Source organism: Manis javanica, chromosome 3, assembly GCF_040802235.1.
Source record: "Manis javanica isolate MJ-LG chromosome 3, MJ_LKY, whole genome shotgun sequence".
Taxonomy (NCBI): Eukaryota; Metazoa; Chordata; class Mammalia; order Pholidota; family Manidae; genus Manis; species Manis javanica.
In genome coordinates, this window is record NC_133158.1 from 199,457,040 (window position 1) to 199,479,328 (window position 22,289).

Sequence of the window (22,289 nt, forward strand, 5' to 3'; positions counted from 1 at the left end):
CAGGCTTCATTCAGTTAGAGTATGGTGTTTACCACCCTGGAAACAAGCAGGCATGCTAGAGCCTATTGCAGTTATCTGGGCAAGAGACATTGGTGGCTGTACATTGGGAGGTAGAGGTTGACAGAGAGAAATGAGCAGATTCTGGATTTGTTCTGAATACCTGTCAGGATCTATTGAGTCCTTGGGTACAGGGTGTGAGAGAAAGGAATGAAAATGACTTCAGAGTTTTTGTCCTGACAACTCAGAGATGGAGAGCTATCTTTAACTGAGCTGTGATGGTTAATTTTGTGTGTCAACTTGACTGGGTTGAGGGAACCCAGACAGCTAGAAAATTATTATTTCTGGGTGTGTCTGTAAGGTGTTTCCAGAAGAGATCAGCATTTGAGTCAGGGGGTTGAGTAAAGCAGATCACTCTCACCAGCCTGGGCAGGCGCCTCCATCTGTACAGGGCCTGAAAAGAACAAAAAGGCAGTGGGAGGGTGAATCCGTCTCTTCTTGACCTGGGACAACCATCTTCTCCTGACTTTGGACAGGAGATTCTTGGGCCTTTGGACTTGGGAACTTACACCATCAGGCAGCCCTGCATTCTCAGGCTTTGGCTGCAGACTGGGGATTACACCGTTGGCTCTAGTACTGTCGGCTTTGAACTAGGACTGAATTTTATCTCCAGCTTTCCTGGTTGTCCAGGTTGTGGATGGCAAATTGTGGCATATCCCAGCCTCCATAATCATGTGAGTCAATTCCCATGATAAATCTCCTATATCTATCTATTATCTATCTATCTATCTATCTATCTATCTATCTATCTATCTATCTATCTATCATCTATCTATCTATATTTCATTGTTTCTGTTTCTCTGGAGAACTCTGACTAACGCATGAACAGAGGAATATCATGACAGCAATAGGTTAGCAGGGTATTAGGAGCTTAGTTTTAAATATAGTGTATCTGTTAGCCTTCCAGTTGGAGATGTCACATAAGCAGTTGGATATATATGAGTCTCTTCCTCCAGGTATTCACTTGACATATTGTTTAATGACTGCCATTGTTTATAGTCCAGCTCCTTCCTTTAGAACACAAGCTCCATGAGAATAGGAACTTTGCCTGTTTCATTCATCACTAAATCTCCAGTACCTCGAATTCCTGGTGCATAAGTAGATGCTCAGTAGCATGTACTGGAAAGGTGAAGGAAGGAATGAATGAATGAGAGATTAAGTGTTCAGTACACAATGAAGTAGGCTGAAAATAGAATATAGTTAGGAAGCAATCTGTTTGAAAGTAAAATTTCTTCCCTGGCTATTACTAGGGAAAGGTTTGCAACAGGCATTGTGTAATAAACACTTTCTGTGCAGAATTATTTAAAAATGATGAGACTTGCAAGGCTTCTGTAAACTTTTATTTTATATTTATGGACCACTGCCAAGACAGGGCCTTGGTTTCTGGCTCACTTCTAAAAATTTACTTGGAAAGATGTGATAAAGGTAGAAATTGGAAATATTCCCACTATTAAACCACAGTTACTTACTGAGCATAAACAAAATGCACATTGAGGCCTGTGTGGTTATTCAGAAATGTATGACTTTTTGAGCTTGTAAAATGCATTTTCCATATGCAAGAAACAAGGCATTAAGAAAAAAGACATTTGTCTAAACAAAAGGGTGTGAACATATAGTTTATATTACAGGAATATATTGCTGCTTGTGATGCACCAGTAGAGTAATGGAATTTGACTGCTCATATGTAAAGGAGCCCCAGTTGGATAAGTTGGAATCTGGTATCATTTTATACATGCATGCCTGTGCTAAAATGGAGCCCAACAAATCAGTTTAGCTAATTTAACATCAGTAATCTGTCTGGTGAAGTCTAATAGAAACATCAGACCACTTGTCAATCTCATGACCACATTTAGTTGAGGACTGGGACAACATAATACTGCAAAGTTTAATGACTTTTGCTCGAGCACAGAAAAAAAGACAACTCAAAATACTGCCTTAGCCAACCAACCAAACAAAACCCTATTAACCCACGGCTCATCCCCTTTCAAGCCACCTCCATATTCCATCTGTAATGGTAACATTGTCACAAAGTTATGAACACAGGTAGATTAAAACTGAGGTCAATTGTCATGATGAACAACCACCTAGATTCCACTTAGAGTGTGTGCTTTAGCACAACTACAGGGCATTATTATTAGATTACATTAGGTTCTTGCAGACCATCACACACATGCATATATCACAAACACAAATACATTTCATAGAAACAATTACAGAAAAATTGGCTAAAAGAAATGTACAGTTTATATATATTTACATACACACAGTGAAAGATTTTCTGCTGTACTCACAGTCTGTAAACATCTTGAGAAATCCCACCCAAATCACTGTGGGCTCTTTGAAATGGTGACCATGTGAGCAGAGGCAGTGCGGGAGGTGTAGAGGTTCATACTGGAAACCCAGAGAAGAACCGAAGTTCATGGTGATTTGGGGGTAATTATAGTTAACTGACATGATAAACTCAGCTGGCCACTTGGAAATTATGTTTCCTATATGGAAAAGGGAATGACCAAAAAAGTCTTACTGCCAGATAACATTTTAAAATAAATCAAAAAAATATGAAGTGATATGTATAATGTATATATATGTGTACATATACGTGCACACACATACATTTACATGTTGTTATTCCAAAAAAAAAACCTTAATGAAAATTTCCAAATCTTCTAAAAATAATCCTTTTTCCCAGGTGTGCTTTAGACTTCCATGCATTGCACTGAAAGTCTTGGGCATTGTTAAATGATGTGTACATTTGAATTTGGGTACATGATATTGACTTTACATAGAATACTTAAATTAAAAAAGATTGAGTTTATGAAAAATAGCTATCTGATTCAAGCATTGTCTTAAAGTTTCACATAGAATATGCTCAAGATCTCCTGTAATGAAACTTATATTTTCTTAAAAATAGGTTCTCAAAAATTCTTTGAATGGCGACTATTAAACTGACGTATAAGGATATCAGTCTGTGCTTTAAGTGCCTGGATTTGTTTCAGCTTGAGAATCATGCTATAGAAATAAAACAGTGACATGAAAAACATTAACTTAATTGTTCACCTGAATTTTTTTTTTTTTTTTTGCAAAATATGTGTAAATAACTCAATCATTTTTAGGCTACCATGCAGTTAAAAAATACTGGCACTGAATGACATTTCAAATAAAGGTGACTTAAACCTATACTGTATTTGGCCAAAAATAAAAAGATCACATACAAAAATAGAAAACCTTGTCATAATCTTTAAACTTTCACAATGACCAGTTCTCATTGACCATTCAATGTTCAGAACTGACATGAAAGGTAGTCATGTACTTGAAAATTCTATTTTCATGCAGAAGTAATAAATACCCTCCTGGCTTAATAGAAAAGTCTCCTTTTCCCCTGCTAATTCCCACCATTTTTGAGTGCCATATATAACCTGCAGAATATGCAAATTGATAATTTTGTGGGTGTAAACCAGTCCACCCTCTAATGTTTTGGAAAGCATTTTCCAGGGGGTGGAACTGAGTTATAGGAGAAGAATCGGAGAAGAAACTTTTGGAGACACAGTGGTTGTGTTTTTTTCTCCAATAGGATTTGAAAAGATACCAATGGACCTTTCTTAAGATGTTTAGTTTATACTGTCCTTATGGCTGCTTCTCTCGGTGTTGTGGTTGTTTTGCTCGTGGTTCTTCCACTGGATGCTTGTTCCATTCATGGGGACTGAGGTCATCAGGCTGTTGGACCGGTGACAGCAACAGCAGAGGCAAGACTGGGAGAAGGACAGAAGACTGAACAGCATGACCTACAGTCCCGCCCCAGTGGGATGGGGGCAAATGTGAGCCTGAATAGCACCTGGAGTGTGGGGCCTGTAATCTCCCGGTGTCAATTAAATTGTCCATTCTAGTGTGGAGAAACAGATCTCTCATTTCTCGTTCTTGTTCTAACTCCCCAAGTGAAAGAGGAAGGGAAGGTGGTATTGGCGGGAGGGAGGTGTCCTGTGACTTGAAGTGGGCCTGGGTGGGGAGGGGCACTGGGGCCCCTGGCATCTCCTCAGTGTGTACTGCCTGTGGGCACCTCATCTGGTGCTCACAGCAGCCTGAGGTGGTAGGTGGTATTTTCCTCATTTTATGAATGAGAACAGGGAGTTTTAGAGAGCGTATGTAGTAAGAAGCAAAACAGGAATTAGAACTTAGGATTCTCTAAATTGGGCTCTTTTCTCTGGGGGTGCTCCCTTTTTAACATGAACAATCAAAAACCATGTTAATTTCTGAGAGTTTGACCTTGATTTTTCTTTCCTTCTAATCAATATGTAAATTAATTAAAATGATATTAACTCCAGATTATATAATATATTAGTTATCACCTGCATTTTAGTCTATCATTCAGAGGGCAGAGTGTAGAGAGCATTTCGTGACTTGTAAACACTATCAAGTAAACTAGAAAAACATGGCAGCTAGAACTTCCATGCCAAGTTTCATCTCCTTGTAAGATTCTTTGGTAAATATATTTATCTATCTCCTTTTAGTTTTTAAGTTCCAAGAGGGCAGCCACTGTGTTTTTATTACTAAATTACAAACTCATACTAAGTTCTTATTGTCTGAAGCACTAAACATATATTAGTCCATTGAATCCTATCTATGAGACAGATACAGTGATCATCTGATTTTACAGATGAGCAAACTGAGGAATTAGAAAGGGCACCACCTAACAGTTAGCAACTGCAAGCTGTGATGTACATCCAGATTGTTTGCTTCCAGATCCTGCCCCCTTGGCCCCTTCCTAATATGTACCATAAACTGAAGTTAAACATCCCAGGCAAAGATAAGAGTTAATCCAGTTAGGATTAACTCTATAGTAAACTCATTCCAGGAAATGGAAAAATGATACCTCAATAGGAAGTGCTTAGAGCTTCTGGAAGACATGGGTTGGTTTAGGTGCAAGGAGTTTTGAAGAACAGAGGGAAACCAATTTGGAATAAACTTCCAGTTCAGATTTCCAGAGCAATAAGCATTTACTTTCCTTGAAGAGGCCATTATTAAGTATACTATTAAACAGCATTTAGCAAGAGCTTTCTTAACAACAGAGTTTCTGTTTTGTGAGACTGTAGTTAAAGTCTAAAATAATGTAAGTCACGAATAGGTTTTATGTTTTCTAGTAGCCTGGAGCTCACATTTAAGCATTTCTTTTTAAAGCATTACTAAATTGTCATGTTATTAAGTTAGTTTCTTTCATTTTTAACCTCTGAATATGTTGTTGTCTGAATAGATATGGCTTTTTTGTTATGCTGACAATTGGACCCTCTTTCTGGGTAGCAAAATGTGATTGATTTTCACTTCTCTACTGAAAAGTACAGCCTATGAAAGTAATATTTATGATTGGAATTAGCCATGCCTGTTAGCTACTTAATATAATTTTGGTTGTCCTTAAAAAATACTTGCAAATCCATCTTACCTGGAAACAATTTTTAAATTTCTTGCTCACAAAATAGAGAGCTATTGGGTTTATACATGAATTCATGGTTGCCAAGTTAATACCGATGTAATCCATGAGCAGCAAGAAACTAGAGCAAAAGACAACAGAATAGAATAATTAGAACATAAGGTTTTAAAAACTGCTAACTATCCTAGCATAAGCGTTTTTCTTGTTTGGAAGCCATTTCTTATAGATGGCGATCAGAATTTTTAAGAAGTGCTTATTTAATGGGGCATTACGATTAGCATACATAATGTAGGTGGGGGGACACGGGAAAGGCAGTATATACAGAGAAGACAAGTGATGATTCTATAGCATCTTACTACACTGATGGACAGTGACTGTAATGGGGTATGCAGGGGGGACTTGATAATGGGGGGAGTCTAGTAACTATAATGTTGTTCAAGTAATTGTACATTAAAGATATCAAAATAAAAAAATTAGAAAAGAAAAAAGTGCTTATTTAAATGGCAGTTTCAGTTCTGCAGAACATTTACAAATACACCCATGACTTGGTTAGCTCAAACCATTATGCACAGCCTCAGGAGAGTGGGTGGCAAATTATAGATACAGCTTGTACAAAGTTTGGGGTCAGTTATGGGCTATGTCTGCTGAAGAGAAAAAATCAACTTTGCAGTTTTAATTGTCAGGGCTAAGAACAATGTAGACTAGATGGTTTTGTAAAAGTATTATAAATGTGAAGATCAGAGAAACTCCAATTTCCTAATAAATACATAGGATTGTACCTAAGCAATTCACATCGGTTCTTGTCCATCTCATCATACACAGTTTTCTTCAAAATACGGCTTAAGTGAAGAGGGAACCAGCAAAGAGCAAAGATTACGACCAAACAGAAAACCGTTTTTGCCACTTCTCGACGCTAAAAGGAAATTAGAAAAAAAAGTACAAGTTTAGTGTTTTCCTACTAGAGGAAAGAACTACACAAAATGAAGTGATAGATAGCAGAGAAAGAATAACCCAAGAAAGAACCAACACAGCCAGTCTCAGTGTCTCCACATCTTCAAGATGTGAAAGTCTAACTTTCTCATCAAGGTGTTGCTAATGATTCTCTTGGACAGCTGCCAGGAATAATGGCAGTCTCAGGCAGGTTCTTAAGGCTGGGACAGATGTCCGAAGGCAGGGCAGAGGCGGGAACTGGTTGGACTGGATGAGCCAACACTGGCTGAGTCTGTGGTGTGTGTGAATATTATGCAGCAAAGGGTTGGTTAGCTAAAAACCTCAATGACAGGTAACTAACTAGCATTAATGATGCATGGTACTCAAGGTAACTGAACCTAGCATGATAAAGAATGGACAAATTTATAAACAAGTTTGTTAAACAAAATAGGATCAGAAACAGAAAAGAAAAGACAACAGCAATGTGTTTTCTCCATTTCTTGATAATGAAGAATATTAGCACTGGGATGTTTTTGCCTTCAAAATTCTTTTATTAATGACCTCTAGTTTCCAAGATATCTTGTTTGCAAACAGAGGATTGAGGCTAAAGGACTACCAGCAATGATAGAAAAACTGGCTCATGTTGACCCTGAACTAACTTCAATTGAAGGTTTACATGCTTTCGAGTCTGTGCAGGATCAGAAAAGGCATAGTTTAGGAATTATCTGCAACCAGTCATCTGTATGCATTATGCTTGAGTATTACAGTACATGCATTTAAAAGCCTAAGTAAGAACATAAAATGCAACTTGTCGGTAACTGGGATCAGTTAATGTCAAAATAAAAGTGATTGAAAACAGAGTTTGGAAGGGTAATGCTGGTTCAACCCAAAGAATAAAGCATTAAGTATGGAAACTTTACAATAAGCCCACATTATTAATCGAGACATTTAAAAAGATTTCAGGGCTGTTGTCACAAATTGCTGCTGTAGCCCCAAAGAACTGAGTTCTTTAGTATTTCAGAGTTATTAGGCTAGCTGGGATATGGCTTCAGAGAACACATAAACTGAGCAATGCTTGAGAAAATAAAGGACTCCAATCTGCAAGAATGGGGGATCATTTTAAAGGGTGATTTTGTGTACACAGAAAAAGTGTGCCCAGAAAAATAGAAAAAGAGGATGTTTGGGGAAAGATTGTTTCCCCTGAGCACATTCTCAAAGAAGATAACCCTTTAAAAAGTAATACCAGTACATTGCATGACAGTCTAATTTTTGCTTAACCAACCTTTCTCCTGTTTCCCTTACTAACAATGAGACCCTTGATTATGTTAGGGTTTCAGAGGAGCCTGACCTAATCGTCTGCGTGGCCACCTGACACAGTTCTGACCAGTTACACTAAGTAGAAATCTTTATGTGAGGTTTCTGGAAAAGCTGCTAAAAGTGGGGATATACTTTTGATGCATACACATCAATGTTCTATGTTCTTCCCCTTCTTGTTGCCTGGCAATCAGATAAAAGGGCAGAGCTGTAGCTACTGTCCTTCAATACTAAGGGAAAGGGCAGCAAGACACAGACCCCTGGCTTCTGAGTCCCTTGACCACTGAACCATTGACAGCTGAACTTATTGCTGTGGGAGAAAGATAGACCCAGTTGGTCTACTCAAAGTTAATTTGGGTTTTCTGCTACCAGCATCCCTAACTAAAGTTGTTGTTAGTATAATGAAGAGAAATTCAAGAAAACCATGCAAGATGCAGGAACAAGAGCCATATAGGATACTAATCCAATGAGAGCAGGGCCTTTCACTGAGCCAGTTCCCCCACAGTTCCACTTGAAGGCCTTTCAGACAGGCTTTTGCTCACTTGCTGTCAGAATCTGCTACAGCTTTGAGTGTGATGCAAGGGAATGTCTACTGCATGAAGACCAAGTCTCGGGTTTTAATCTCCATTTGGTGGAGCCAATCTCATAGCGACTTGTATAATAAGGATAATCTCTGCCTATGTCACAGAGTGCATGGAGGAATCTAGTGAGAAAATGACATGGAAATGTTCTTTGAAAACTTAAAAAATGCTATGTAAATGTGAAGCAACACCTCATTATTATTGCTCCCAATTCCTATTCAGTTATTTTCAGAGTAGATAAAATAGGCTTAATCATGGAGCTAATGCAAAACCCAAGATTTAAAAAACATTGTTTTTCACAAATCTAACTAATTACTTCTATTGCAGGAATGAGAGTTAATAATTGCTTAGTATGTTTCACATCTGGAGTACTTGAAACATTCATGCCTGAACAAAGTCATACTGAAGTTTCTCAATATATAATTTTCCTTTTAAATTTTAATAAAAGGAAATAGCTACCATTTGTATGGCATGTTAGTTTTACAAAGTATATGTATGCACATTAATTCCTTTGTTTCCTGTAGTAACATTTATTCATATATGATGATGCCCAACTTACAGGTAAGGAGCTGAAGCTCAGAAAAGCCAGTACAGTAGTTGAAAAAAGTTGTTGATGGCGAATGATGCTTGTGTCTGGTAATTATTAAGGCTAGGCTTACAGGCTCCATCAACAACCCACATTAACTTATGGCATGGTTGGGGGTCCTTATGTACCTCTCTCCTGAGACTGGTAACTTACCTGTGGTACCAATCTTACTCTTTTCATTAATACATATCAACATTTCTGGAGTACTTACTATGAATTGGGTTCTATTAGACACTGTACATGCATTAGGTAAGCCCCTTGATGTATTATTTATTATACATATTTAATTTTTTAAGACAAAATTGAATTAGTATTTGTACAGAAAGATACAGGTATTATTATATACATTTTATGAAGACCTAGAAGTTCAGTGATAGAAGCAATTTGTCCAACATTACAAAGCTGGCTAGTATAAGCATCAAATTTTGCCTTCCGAAGCTCACAGCTTTATTTGTTTTGTTTGCTGCCTGGGAGGAACCAACAGTAGTTGGCCACTGACCTGTTCAGATTTCTTCTAGAACTTTGGGCCCTCCAAAAGTTAACCTTTTCTCATGTACCCAGTCTCTATCACAACTCTTACCTTAGATGTTGCCCTAATATGGTTCATCTACTTTTCCCACCCGCTGAATGCATGGTGCCCATGCCACGTTCTAACTAGACTTCTGTCCTCCCACCTGAAATGTCCTCAGTCCTCCTTTTCTCCATGATGAACAGTTCCATCCCCCTCATCCATGACAAGTTTCTCCAAGACTTTATCTTATATCTTCCCTGGCTTTCTACCACTTAGACTACTTTTACCACACATTGTGATTCTATTTTCCAGTTGTTTTATGTTTGTTGTTTATTCCCACAACAAGATTGTAAAGCCTGCTGGGGGAGAAAGTTATGTGCTTCTTTGAGTCTGGGCACAGTGCCAAGCCCAGCTCAATGTACAGACACACAAACATGCATGTTCAATATACTCTTGGCCAAATAAATGAATAGCTCCTTGCTCTTTGGGTCCTGCCTCCAGGGCCACCTGCTTCACAGGCAGGCTCTCTATTTGACAAAAGAAATTCTTAGTACTATAACTATAAAGAAAATAATTACAAGACACTTTTTTTTTTTTTTTTTAGAAAACCAGCTAAATCTACTAAAGACTATTTGTAGGACTTCTGTTGTTTAGGACAAAATGGTCTTGGCCAGATTGTCATGATCTTATGATCTTATTAGATTTACCTGTTTAAGGTGTTCACTAAGGGCAATTCTCAAGCTACCATTCCTTCTGTTTAACATCTCACACGTCATGAGGGTGTAGAAGATTGCGGTGCACACCAAGGGCATGCAGAAATAGAACCCGAAGAGCCACCAGTCCTTCACATCTTGGTAGAACTGTAGAGTGAAGAAAAAGGAGAGAAAAGGAGAAACATTATAATGTAAGTTAACTGTGAAGTGCCTCTGATAGCTTCAAAATCTTTATACTTGCAGATAATTTGTATGTTGACACTCTCTGGTTGTAGTAATGGGCTCAGGGGTGGTGCTCAAAACTCAATTATATTGGGAACTCTGGAAATTGTCTTGGCTTTATAAGAGAACATAAAGGAATTGCATCAAAAAAATCATCCTAACAAAGATACATTTTAATAACTGCATTATACAATGAAAGAGCCATAATCAATAGAAAGAATTCCCTTCCAAAGTTCATAAAATATGACTTTCAGACATACAGAATATATATTTATTTATTGATTGGTGAACTTCAAAAAATGCCCAGTTTAACTTCTGACTGTTGTGGTTAAAGTGTACTTAATGTGAATATTTTTTTTGGAAACAGCAAAGCTTATGAATGGTTTATCTGTGTAGCTTTAGGTATTGGAAATTAACCTTTGCCTGGTATGTCAGCTATGTGACCTTGCAGCTGGACCCGTCAATAACAAAGCCTTTTCTCTCTCCTTCAATACTTACCACCTGGAAGCTATTGAGGCCGAGTACCTTATCTGAAGGCATTTGTAGCATTATCTCCCCGTGGGCAGGATTTGTAAATACTAGGATTATCCAGTTTTATGTCTTGTTAAAGGAGAAAATTTAATACCCTATAAAAATGGAAATTAGAAATTATGTCTAAAGTCTTCTTCCCACTAAATTAATCACCACCTGGGGAAGAAATGTTTTCCTTTCCTTATTTTGTTTCTCTGGATTGTTTATTTACTAAGGATAATGCAGCCTCCTATAATATCTCAGTTCCCACAGTAAAAAATAATCAGACTGCTCTGTGAAAAACTGGGCAGTTTCTAAATATAGAAAGAGGCCCAGTGGGCTTCATTTATAACATGTCTATTAAAATGACCTATAAATGGCTCCTGAGGGGAAAAAATTTATGGACAGGGGTTGTTAACTACTTTCATGCCATAGACACCTTGGAAGTTGGTGAAGACTATAATCCTTTCTGAGAATAATCCTTTTGTGTGCATACAACAAAATATTGAGATTCAATGGAAACCAATTACATTGACACACAGCTATCAAAATATTAGAAATAAAATTCTGATATAGTAATATATGTGTTTATTAACTAATTAGATGACAAATCTTATGGTGGTTCTAATAACCATCAGAATGTTGAAGCAATGATAAGCATAAATGATATTTTGGTACTATGTAACTGTTGTTATGTGGTATGAAAATGTCTGCTATTTCTATTGGTGAAAAAGTCATGGTAATGTTTAGTACTATTGTAGTTGTTGCCAACATTTATAATAGAAGGAAATGATAAATTTCAGTTAGAAGTTAGTGAATATAAACATATAAACATGTAATTTTTCCATTCAAGTCCATAGTCTCCTGAGTTCTATCCTCAGATTAAGAGCAAAATACCAATGGAGTTGGTTTATTCAGGCCTATTTATGCAAGTATTTCCCTATCCATATCATACTGTAGAAATATTTCAGTATTGAACTTAAAAAAACAAAAACAAAAAAATGAGAAGGACTCTTTTTGTCTAAGTGCAGCATGAACAGTCCTTAATGTACCCCCTTCATTTGTACCCTCTTCTTCAGGATGCCTTATGGTCTGGGTGCGAATGGCCCAGAAGCAGCTGCAGATGGCTGGAAACTGACCCGGAGGGGATTGGATGGAGTGTCCTGCCCTCTGCATAGCAGAGGCATGTACCGTAAGGGGTCACACATTTCTATTGAACTGATATCATCAGCAAGGGTACGGACAGGTGTCTCCCTCCGGTCTAGGATACAGCAAAGTTGAGAAGGAAAGGATGAAACAAAGAGGGGAAATAAAATTAGGAAACAGTACAGGAGGAGAAAGAAAATCAGACAACTTTAGACTTGGAATGAAATCTAAGAAATGATCAGTTCAAACTTACACCTTTTACTGCAATGCCCATGGGTGGCCAGCCTTTGCTTACATACTCTATAAAGGAGACCCAGACTTTACAAAGTAACCCATCTCATTTCATCCAGCTTGAATGACCAACAAGCTCCTTCTTACATTGAGCCTCTTCTCTCCAACATTTTTTAAAACTGAAGTGTAGGTGATACACAATATTACATTGGTTTCAGGTGTACAACATAGTGATTCAGCAATTACATACATTACAAAATACTGTAAGTTGTAGTTACCAGCTGTAACCATACAAAGATATAACAATATTATTGATTATATTTTCTATGTTGTGCTTTTCTTCCCCATGACTTAGTTATTTTATAACTGGAGGTCTGCCCTGCTTTATCCCCTTCAATCTATTTCTCCCATCTCACTCTCTCCCCTCTGGCAACCATCAGTTTGTTCTTCATGTTTATGAGTCTATTTCTGTTTTGTTAGGTAGGAATATCTAGATTCCTTATTCACACTGCCCAAATTCTGATAACCTCTCATTGTCCAGTTTGTTTTTCATTGTGGATATTTACTTAAGTCAGTGGATAAACAGAGGACTTGAATTTTAAGGTTGCCAGCTTGTCAGTTTTCACTTTTAATTTTAAAACAAGAATTTCCCAGCAGGATAACTGGCCAACTGTAAAACCATTAATTTTGTGAATTTTCCATTTTAGGAAAACACACCTTGAGATGTCTGCAAATGATTAAATGTGGAATCTGAGCTGCGTGAATCTTACATCAAAGCACTAAGTTATGCTGATTTAAAAGAAATAGTTATCCTTTTGGTTTACCTCCTCAATCCACATTTGACTAGTTTTACACAGGAAATATGGGTTTTAAACATGTTCCCCAATACACTCAATTATGTAATTAAATTTTTCAGAGAAACATTAATGTGGTCATCTGTATTAAATAACAATGGAATTTGTTCAACTAAAACACTTTTTTAAAAAGTTCTGCAAATTCGTATCATTTGTATATTAGACATAGAATCTGTAATAAGAAAACGTAAGTATGACTTCCTCTTTTGAGTTAATAAATCTGTCTTTAAAAAGTATGTGCAATGTGCGCTTCCCCAAGTAACATAAAAGAATGATCAGTATGTCTGTCAGATGAAAATTGTCGGATGCTTATCATGAAACAAAGCATTATATACATATGCATAGACATCTATCTCTTAGTAAATTTGTTTCAGAATTCTGAATTGTTCTACATATTCTGAGATGTGTCTACAGTTGTGCTACAAGAGTGAAAACAAAATAGTCATTCTATCTAAGAAGCTAACCCCTTGTTTAACATCTCCTTTTCATGCAGCTGAAGAATACTTGACTGAACTAGCAGAGGAAACCACACCCCTGCCGAGGATACCTTGCAGAGGTATCAGCAAGCATTGGTGATGGTGAAGTGTAAGTGAATACCTCTTCCCTTCCCTGATTAATTCCCTTTCAACTCTTTGTACCTCCATGAATTTCGATGTGGCATTGAGCATACAGGTTTTGTGCTGTTCACCCTTGTATTCGAAGGGCACCATGACAAAGCCAATGGCTTCAGGGATGGCCAGGATAAAAGAAAGGATCCAGATGGAGACAATCTCAATGGCAGTGATCAAGGGAATCCCAATTCCCTGAACACGACTCCAGGAGGCAACTGCTCTGTACCTGGAAAACAACAACAAAAAATAAACAGGGTGATAGGACCAAGTTGTTACAAAATTTTAAATTTCTTTCTATTAAGAAATATATAAATGCTGGAGAGCTCCTCCTCTTGGCCAGTGACCAATCATTGGCTTTTTAGGAACTTCCTATGACTCCAGGCTTGAAAAACAGAGAGACCATTGAAACCACTCATTTGGAAATCAATGCCTGGCAGGCCTGAGTCTGAGATCTTCATTTGAGGTCTAGCAAAATCCTGTGATAATTTACAATGCGGCAGCATCAGATAGGTATACTATGTTATTTAAGCTGGGGGAAGACCCAGATGATGGCAGGGGTAGTGAAAGTTGCTGGTACTTATTCCCCTTTATATGTTAAAATACAGTTTGCAAAATGGGTCTAGTTATTCTTAAGTGAATAATGACCGTGGGTATTTCACAATTTTCTCTCTTCTATCCTCAAAATATGATCATGGTGGGCAAAACTTCCAGGTGGAAGTTTTAGTAAATAAGTAATATTTCTGGTCAAAGAATGACTATATCACTCCCAATATGGCCCTATGCTAGAGTATATAAACTGAGTTAAAGCTGTCTTGGTTCCTAATCTTTAGAGTTTACAATCTAACAGAAAATGGTTCATGCACAAGTGTAGAATATAAACGTAACCAAACAATGATGTCAATAAAAGAAACTGGCATTAAAAAAATCATGTTTACCTCATTTTTTACTTCAATATATTTGTGATAATAATCACATTTCAATGTTAAATCTACAGAAAGTTTGGTTTCAGAAACTATGCTACTTGACGTGATGATCTGGTGCTACTTTTGAATTTCTTATTAAGAAGGGACCTGTGACGTAGTATGGTATTTTTGTGGCTTCATTCTTGTCATTTTTGTTTCTGTTGTAATGGAAAGGAAACATTCTTTTTATAGCTTTCATTAGAGCCAGGAAAATGCCACAAAACACACCAAGGCATTAGAGACAGGTGCACGTGGGTCTGCAGGACATGTGACTTCATGTAAAAAATTAGTACAGCCAAGGCAAGCTGCAAGCTACTCGTAGTCACCAAAGTGAGCCCCTATCACTTACAGTTAGTATTCTGCATCAGTACATCTACAAGGTACTTTTGTGAAAGTACAGTTCTTAGGAATTATGCTACTTAGTTCCCCATTGTGGATTAGAACTTGCAGTTTTGGTATGCACAATGACACCACATTATGCATATATATGTGCTACATATATGCAGCACAATTCGCTGGAGAACTGTTTGAAAAAATGTTTTTAGGTTAAATAAGATTTTTAGGGTAAATAAAATTCTCTAAAAAGAAGTTCATATTAGTTCAGGGTGGAATAAAATACAGCTACACAAACAGACCAGGAAAACCCTTTTAAGAGATAGCCAAGATTGCCTTTTAAAATTTATGGTTCTTTCCAGTGGGATAAAGACTACTATTTACTTTGCTTTCCATTTCTGTTTACTTTTCTTTCTTGCTTTATTAGACTGGCAGCCTGATGTCTAGTAAAAGCTAAAAGGAATGGAGACGGGATGTCTATATCCCAAAGCTGTCAATGAATTACGTCTATTTCTTCTCTCCTTTTCTTAGATCAGTTATCAGGAAAGGTGATTTAAATAAAAAACTTTATCTCCTAAAGGAGTAAGGACCCAGACTTCTTAGGCAAGACTGGAGATAGAAGTGGTTTAAATAAGAAAATGGGATCAACATGTTCTTATGTGAACATATTCACAGACTGGCTCCATTTTATAATGTGCCATGAGTTCCCAGAATATTACACATATAATTTAAATTCAATATTTTTAAATGAACAGAAGTAATTTTTAGTCACATGACTGAGAATTAGATTATCTTCCATTGGTAATCACACTGATCTTGATAACATCTTCATGAGATGAGAAAACAACCGTAAGAGCAGTTAGAAAAAATCATCTGTGATGAAGGGGTACTAGATGTGCCCCCAAATGATTTCTGTTTGGAATGTAATACAACACACGTACACACACAAATATGTTCTTACTAGGTGTGATTACAAACAGTCTTCAACACAGTCAGTGCATATATATGACATCTTCATTTCCACCACATTCTTCCAGTTTTCCTCCTGCTGGTGAGACTGGTCAGTACATCTCATCTTCTTGGCTGGGTCCTGCTCACTCCTCACATTCTTGCATTTCTCCTTAGCCCTTGGACCTCTTTTCTATCTACTTTCTCTCTTAGCGATCACATCCAGTCTTATGGCTTTAGCATCATTTAAACTATCTATATGCTGATAATTAATTTGCAAATTTTTAACTCTAGCCTTGAACATTACCTCTAACCCTAGACCTGTTTATGCAACTGTCTGGGTGAGATCTTTACTCCAATATTTAATAGGCTCTCAAACTCACCCAAATCAGATTCCTAGTCCTCTTCCTTGTCCCCAAAAGTGCCCTCTTTCCCATCTTTACCTAAACTTTGAATTTAGCCTTCACTCCTCTTTTCTCTTCCACCGCATCTCTAATTCTTTAGCAAATCTTGCACCTTCTTCCTGATCTATCCAAACACAATCACCTCTCACCATCTCACTTGTTACCGTACTGCCTGGATTATTGAACTTCCTGACCGGTCTCCCTGCATCTATGCAGCTGTATTGCAGTCTTCCCTGAGCACAGCAACCAGAGGGAGCCTGTTGAAATGTAAGGTGGTCATGTTACCCCTCTGCTCAGATCCCCCAGGGGTTTCCCACCCCAGAGGGAATGCCTGCTGGTACCCTGACAGCAGCTTCTTCACTTCCTTCAGGTCTTTACTCAATTGCATCTTTCACAGAGGCCTTCCCTGAACATCCTATTTAAAACTGTCAAAATTTCCTCCAGACTTACCCTGTCTCACTCACCGTTATTTTTCTCCCTAGCATCTACTACCATGTGACCAATAAATATTATTTACTTTATTGTGTATGTCACCCCTCTCTTCAGAATATAAGCTTCATAAGGGCAGACATTTTGTGTGTTGGTCACAATATCTAGAATAATTGATGCCAAATAAATATCTGTTGAATTAAGTATCTTTGTTCTTACCATGCATTTGTTTTTACTGGCCATAACCAATAAAGCACATTTTATTCTGTACATTGTTTGTTCAAGCCAGCTGTGAATTAGGCATTTAGTAGATAAAAAGCTAATACTTTTAGAATCCTAGAATCAAATAATTTAGAAACCAGGAGGGACCTTTGGGCTGGTCTTTCTCCCCCTGGTGTACTCTGCTGGGGAACCTGAGGACCTGCATGTTACCCACACCCTCTCCCTCATCTCCAGCGAATGCCTAGAGCCTGGACCAGGGCTCTGGCCTGCCAACCTCCTGGGGAGTCTTCTCCCATGACCTCATTTTGTACCTTGTCATGTGATATGCCAAAATAAAGTATAAATTACATGTTTTATTTATGTAAAGATGTGTGTTACTGTATATGTCTATAAATAGATTTTGACATGTTGTCAAGGCCAGAGGCATTTATTGCATGTTTTTTAATTTTAAAGGTATGTAGCAGCTGGGATGGTCATTACATTTTAAAGCATTTATTATTGAATATACTTGGAAACAGTGTACCACATTAAGAAGATACTACTTCAAAAGTTTTTAAAATTTCTTCTTTGTCCATTTCTATTCTCATAAGCATACTTTGAATATATATTATAATCATATCAGTTATGATTTCATTTTTAGCTTTATTTACTTTTCATTTAAAAAAGTACTCTCTCATGTTTCTACAGAGGCATGGTATTTATATGAAGGAAACATGGGAGGATTGATTATTTCTTTGACATATCTTCTTGTAGAGTACCTTAAGTATGTATAGGTTTTAAACTACTAACTAATTTGCACACACATATTAACATAATAGGAATACGGTGACATAAACAAAGCAAATCTATAATTACCATCCATCTCCAGTGAAGCCAAGAAAACCATTTAGGCACCCTAGGCATTTGTGAAAATTTGCCTATGATATGATGGATATTGTCCAACTGTACTTGAACCATCAGACAAATTAAAGCAGCCCATTTCTGGGATCTGTTCACATCCCATATGTTCTTTTAACCATAGATAGTCTATAGTCATAAGATTTTGGAGTGCTACAACTTGCACCCCTCCCAACTCCTGGTTGAGTTCCAACAGTACAGATTCGGTCAAATTCGTTGTCTCACTGTATGCACATGCCAGCCTAGACATCTCCCTCCTCATTCCTATGGCAAGTCCAGGAGACGGTGGGCTGGATGCAGCCAAATAATTTAATGGCTACACAGTATAACAAGATCACTGTACAATTTCCTTAAATCTTTCTCCTAAATTCACATCACTTCTAGTGTTCCAAGGTTGTGAACACACCTACGGAAAAGTTTGTACAGAAAGTTTTTTCTCTTTTTGAGTGATTGTACTGGATTAATTACCTAGAGTGGGATTACTGAATCAAGGGAAGGAAAAGGTGAGCTGAAGGTCTTTAAAGAAAAGTTTTTACCAAGTGCGATCAATGCTTGCCTACATTAGAATTTATTACTTTTCCTTCAGTGTTGCCACTTGCATAAGGTGAGGTGGCCCTTCTGTACCTCTGAACATTTTTAGTTAACAGCAATTCTGACCATTTGTTATGTTTATGCTTTATGTCTCTTAGGTGCTCGAAAAACCAACTGCCATATAGAGGTTTGGAGGCAAAATATCAACAATAAGAATTTTAAGGAGGAACAAGGTATGGTGGATTAAAAGCTGCAGAGACTGACACTTCTTCAGTGGAGTCCTTTAGCTGCGTGGGGCCTATGACTGCTTTGACTGGTTGAGTGTAGCTGGAATGATGCTTTACCACTTTGAAGCCTGGCCTCTAAACAGACTGGCAGCTTCCTCCCTGGAGCCCTGAGCCTGCCGGAGAGAACGTGTGCGAGGCCCTGGACTACATGAGAAGGTGCTGGGCTCTGCTGAGCTCAGACTCCAGCTGCTCTTGCCAAAGGGTCAGTCATGTGTCTTGGACCCATGGGACAAGCTCAGTCTCCAACTGAAATCCACAGTGACCCCGGTAGAAGTGACAGGGAACAGAAGAATTGCCCAGATTCCTGCCCCACAACACGATGAGATAACAAAATGGTGGTTATTTTAAACCACTAAATTTTGGGGTTGTTTGTTATAAGAAAAAAATGAGATAGCAAAATTAACCAGTCACCTGATCTTGTCAATACAGTTAAGATAAAAGGCTGAATAACTATGCGCAATGAGGGACAGACCCCAAAATGAGATTCCAAGTTGTTCTACAGCCAGCATTTGACTTCGCATCTGTTCAGTCCCCAGGCCCTACTCTGGCTCAGCCACTTTCATGCCTTCACTATTTGTATACAGCAAAACAAAATCCTACCATTCAGAGAATAAAGAGAAACCGAGTTTGAGCCCATAAGATGAAATTTTTCAGAAAATCACTTTCATGCTTCATGAATTATGATAAATCTTTGAGACCATCATAGAGACCACAGTGCAATTATTTAAAATGATGGGATGAAGAATGAATTAGGATTTGTGTTTGTGCCATATCAAAGTTGATTTAACAGATCTTTGCAACTTTTCCGGTACCTAATTACACATTTTGGAGAGTTGTTGAGAGTTTCATCTTTTTACAGCCTCCTTCCCCAGGCAATTTTTAACTACAAGTTAGATCTGTACCCAGACCTTCTTACTGTGTGTCCCTGTCATCTTCCACTTTAAACATGACAGTTAACTTTACAAGGAACAGCACTGAATTCTCTCTCCCATCCCGGCACCTTCTTGCCCCTCCCCCGAAACTCAAAGTAACTTTGTAAAACTTGTCACTTACAGCATGCAAGAATACCTTTCTTAATTATTGGTAATGGCTGGGTGTTCTGCAAGATGGTCCCCTGCGATTCCCCCAAAGAAGAACTACAGGGCAGAACAATGTAAACGTGGGAAGGAACGGAGGGTTTTGATGATTCAGGTGATTTAGGAATCTCACTGCCTAAACGCCTCCAGTATGCATTTCATCCTCTCTTGTTCTTGTTCCCAGGCTGATGTCTTCACACGTGTGAGAACTCCTGAAGGACAACAGCCAGGCTTACTTTTCATGTCTTTCCATCATACCCAAGTCTCTCTGTTGGACTAAATTATGAATTATACTTCTCAATCTAGGGATAATTTATGTTATAGTATATCACTGAAGAATAAGTGCCTTAGAATATTTTTATCAAGAAAAAAAAATTATTTTGGGACTCTCTTGTCCCCTCCTGGCATGAGCCGGGAGCTCTGTCTTTTCACTTTATCTCTAAATAAAGGCCTGTACCTTGCTCTCCTAAAAAAAAAAAAAAGAAAAGAAAAAAGAAAAAAATTATTTTATAGATTTATATGAAATATAAAAGGGACCTTTATACCGTGCCACATAATGCTACTTACAAAACAAATCCTAAATTTTGTAACAAGAAAATAGATTACAGGGATAAAAAGTTGCCTGCATTGTTTACCAAACCAAGCAAATTCTTTTTAAAAAAAATACTTCTTTTTATTGAGATTTAATTGACATATAACAATAGGTGTACAACATAATGATTCAATATTTGTGTACATTGCAAAATGGTCCCCACAATAAGTGTAGTTACCATCCTTCACCATACATAGTTGCAAAAAGAATTTTGTGTGTGTGATGAGGACTTTTAAGATTAACTGTTCAGCAACTCTCAAATATCTAATTAAGTGTATTAACTATAGTCACCATGCCATACATTACTTCCCCATGACTTACTTATTCTATATAAGAACTTTGTAGCTTTGATCCCCTTCACCTGCTTTACCTACCTCCCTGCCCTCCCTACACAGTCCTCCCTGGCAACCACCAATCTGTTCACTGTATCCATGAGCTTGTTTTGTTTGTGTTTGTTTTGTTTTTTAGATTCTATAGACAAGTGACATCATATGGTATTTGCCTTTCTGTCTGACTTATTTCACTTAGTGTAATACCCTCAAAGTTCATCCATGTTGTTGCAAGTGGCAAGAGTCCATTCCTTTTTATGGCTGAGTAGTATTTCATTATATATACATACCACCTCTTCTTTATCCATTCATACATCAGTGGACACTCAGGTTGTTTCCATGTCTTGCCTATTGCAAATAATGCTGCAGTGAATATGGGGGTGCATGTGTCTCTTTGAATTACTAATTTTGTTTTCTTCAGATAAATATCCAGAAATGGAATTGCTGGTCACTCTACTTTTAACTTTTTGAGGAACCTCTATACCATTTTCCATAGTGGCTGCATCAAGTTACATTTCTACCAACAATGCATGAGGGCTGCCTTTTCTCCACATCCTTGCTAACACTTGTTATCTCTTGTATTTTTGATAATAGCCATTCTAAAAGGTGTGAGGTGATATTCATTGTTTCATTTGCATTTCCCTGATGATTAGTTCTTTCCTCTTTTTTGACATCTCTTTTTATCAATTCCTTTCTTCTCAGAGGATTATACCAGCTGCCTTAAGAAATATTTTATTGTGTACAGGAGCTAAGCATCTTCCTTGTCTTCTTCATTCTCCTACTTTCTCATTCTTGTTTGTCATATGCAGTTCTTGTCTGGCTTTGGCTTTTGATTAGATGTTTCCTCAGAAGTGCAGTTGGTTTTTTTTTAGAACTCTCAGTTCCTCTTTCCTAGAACTTATCATCCTGGTTTTCACCTAAACTTTTGGACAAAGTTTATTTTTTTCTAAAATGCTATTTTCCAAACTTTGATGGTACTTTTGTAAAGGCAACAATAAGGATGGAAGTAAATCTGGGCTGGGCACATACATGTATTTCTCTATGTGTGCAAGCTCTGTGTGCATGTTTATATGCTTCTATGTGCTTGTATTTTAGAGCTGCCTGGCCATAAAAAATTAGTCTTAATTTGTAATATAGGTCATGGAAATGAGCTGTGCAAATGATAAAGATAAAATATAGAGAGTGGCATAAAGTAAATAAGGAAAATGGGTAACTAATAATAGAAATAAGCTTTCAGAAATTGTTTGTTTATCATGGAAGAACATTTCAAAAACCTAACAGCCTATTCCCAGATGTAAATACTAAGAATATTTATCATATTTCTTTCAAGGAATTTTATATTCATGCACCTATACATACAAATTATATTTAACCTCCTTATCCATTTCCCTAATATGGGGCAATAAAGTTGCTTTCAATTTTTTTCCTGTAAATTATCTTGTAAAGAACATTTTTGAGCATGAGTTCTCTGTTCAAATTTTGAGTCATTTTCTTAGAATCGATCCCCAAAATTGTAATTACTGGGTCAGAAGGCAAAAACATCTATAGGATTTTTGCCTTATAGAAGAGCTGTTCAAACCACTATTCCTACCAG

At 37.4% G+C, this 22,289-nt stretch overlaps 1 protein-coding gene across 1 annotated transcript in view; it reads right to left on the bottom strand.

Annotated features, from left to right (window-relative positions):
• Nucleotides 1-1,379: 1,379 nt before the first annotated feature.
• The window catches only part of EDNRA (endothelin receptor type A), a 55,705-nt gene continuing 34,795 nt past the window's right edge, over nt 1,380-22,289 (bottom strand). Inside the window, exons 4-8 of the mRNA XM_037024653.2 lie at nt 13,713-13,911; nt 10,106-10,258; nt 6,256-6,389; nt 5,489-5,597; nt 1,380-3,806 (exon numbers count right to left, since the gene is read on the bottom strand). Coding sequence (XP_036880548.2) covers nt 3,666-3,806; nt 5,489-5,597; nt 6,256-6,389; nt 10,106-10,258; nt 13,713-13,911 — 736 coding nt within the window. The 3' untranslated portion in view covers nt 1,380-3,665. The remainder of the gene's footprint in view (nt 3,807-5,488; nt 5,598-6,255; nt 6,390-10,105; nt 10,259-13,712; nt 13,912-22,289) is intronic.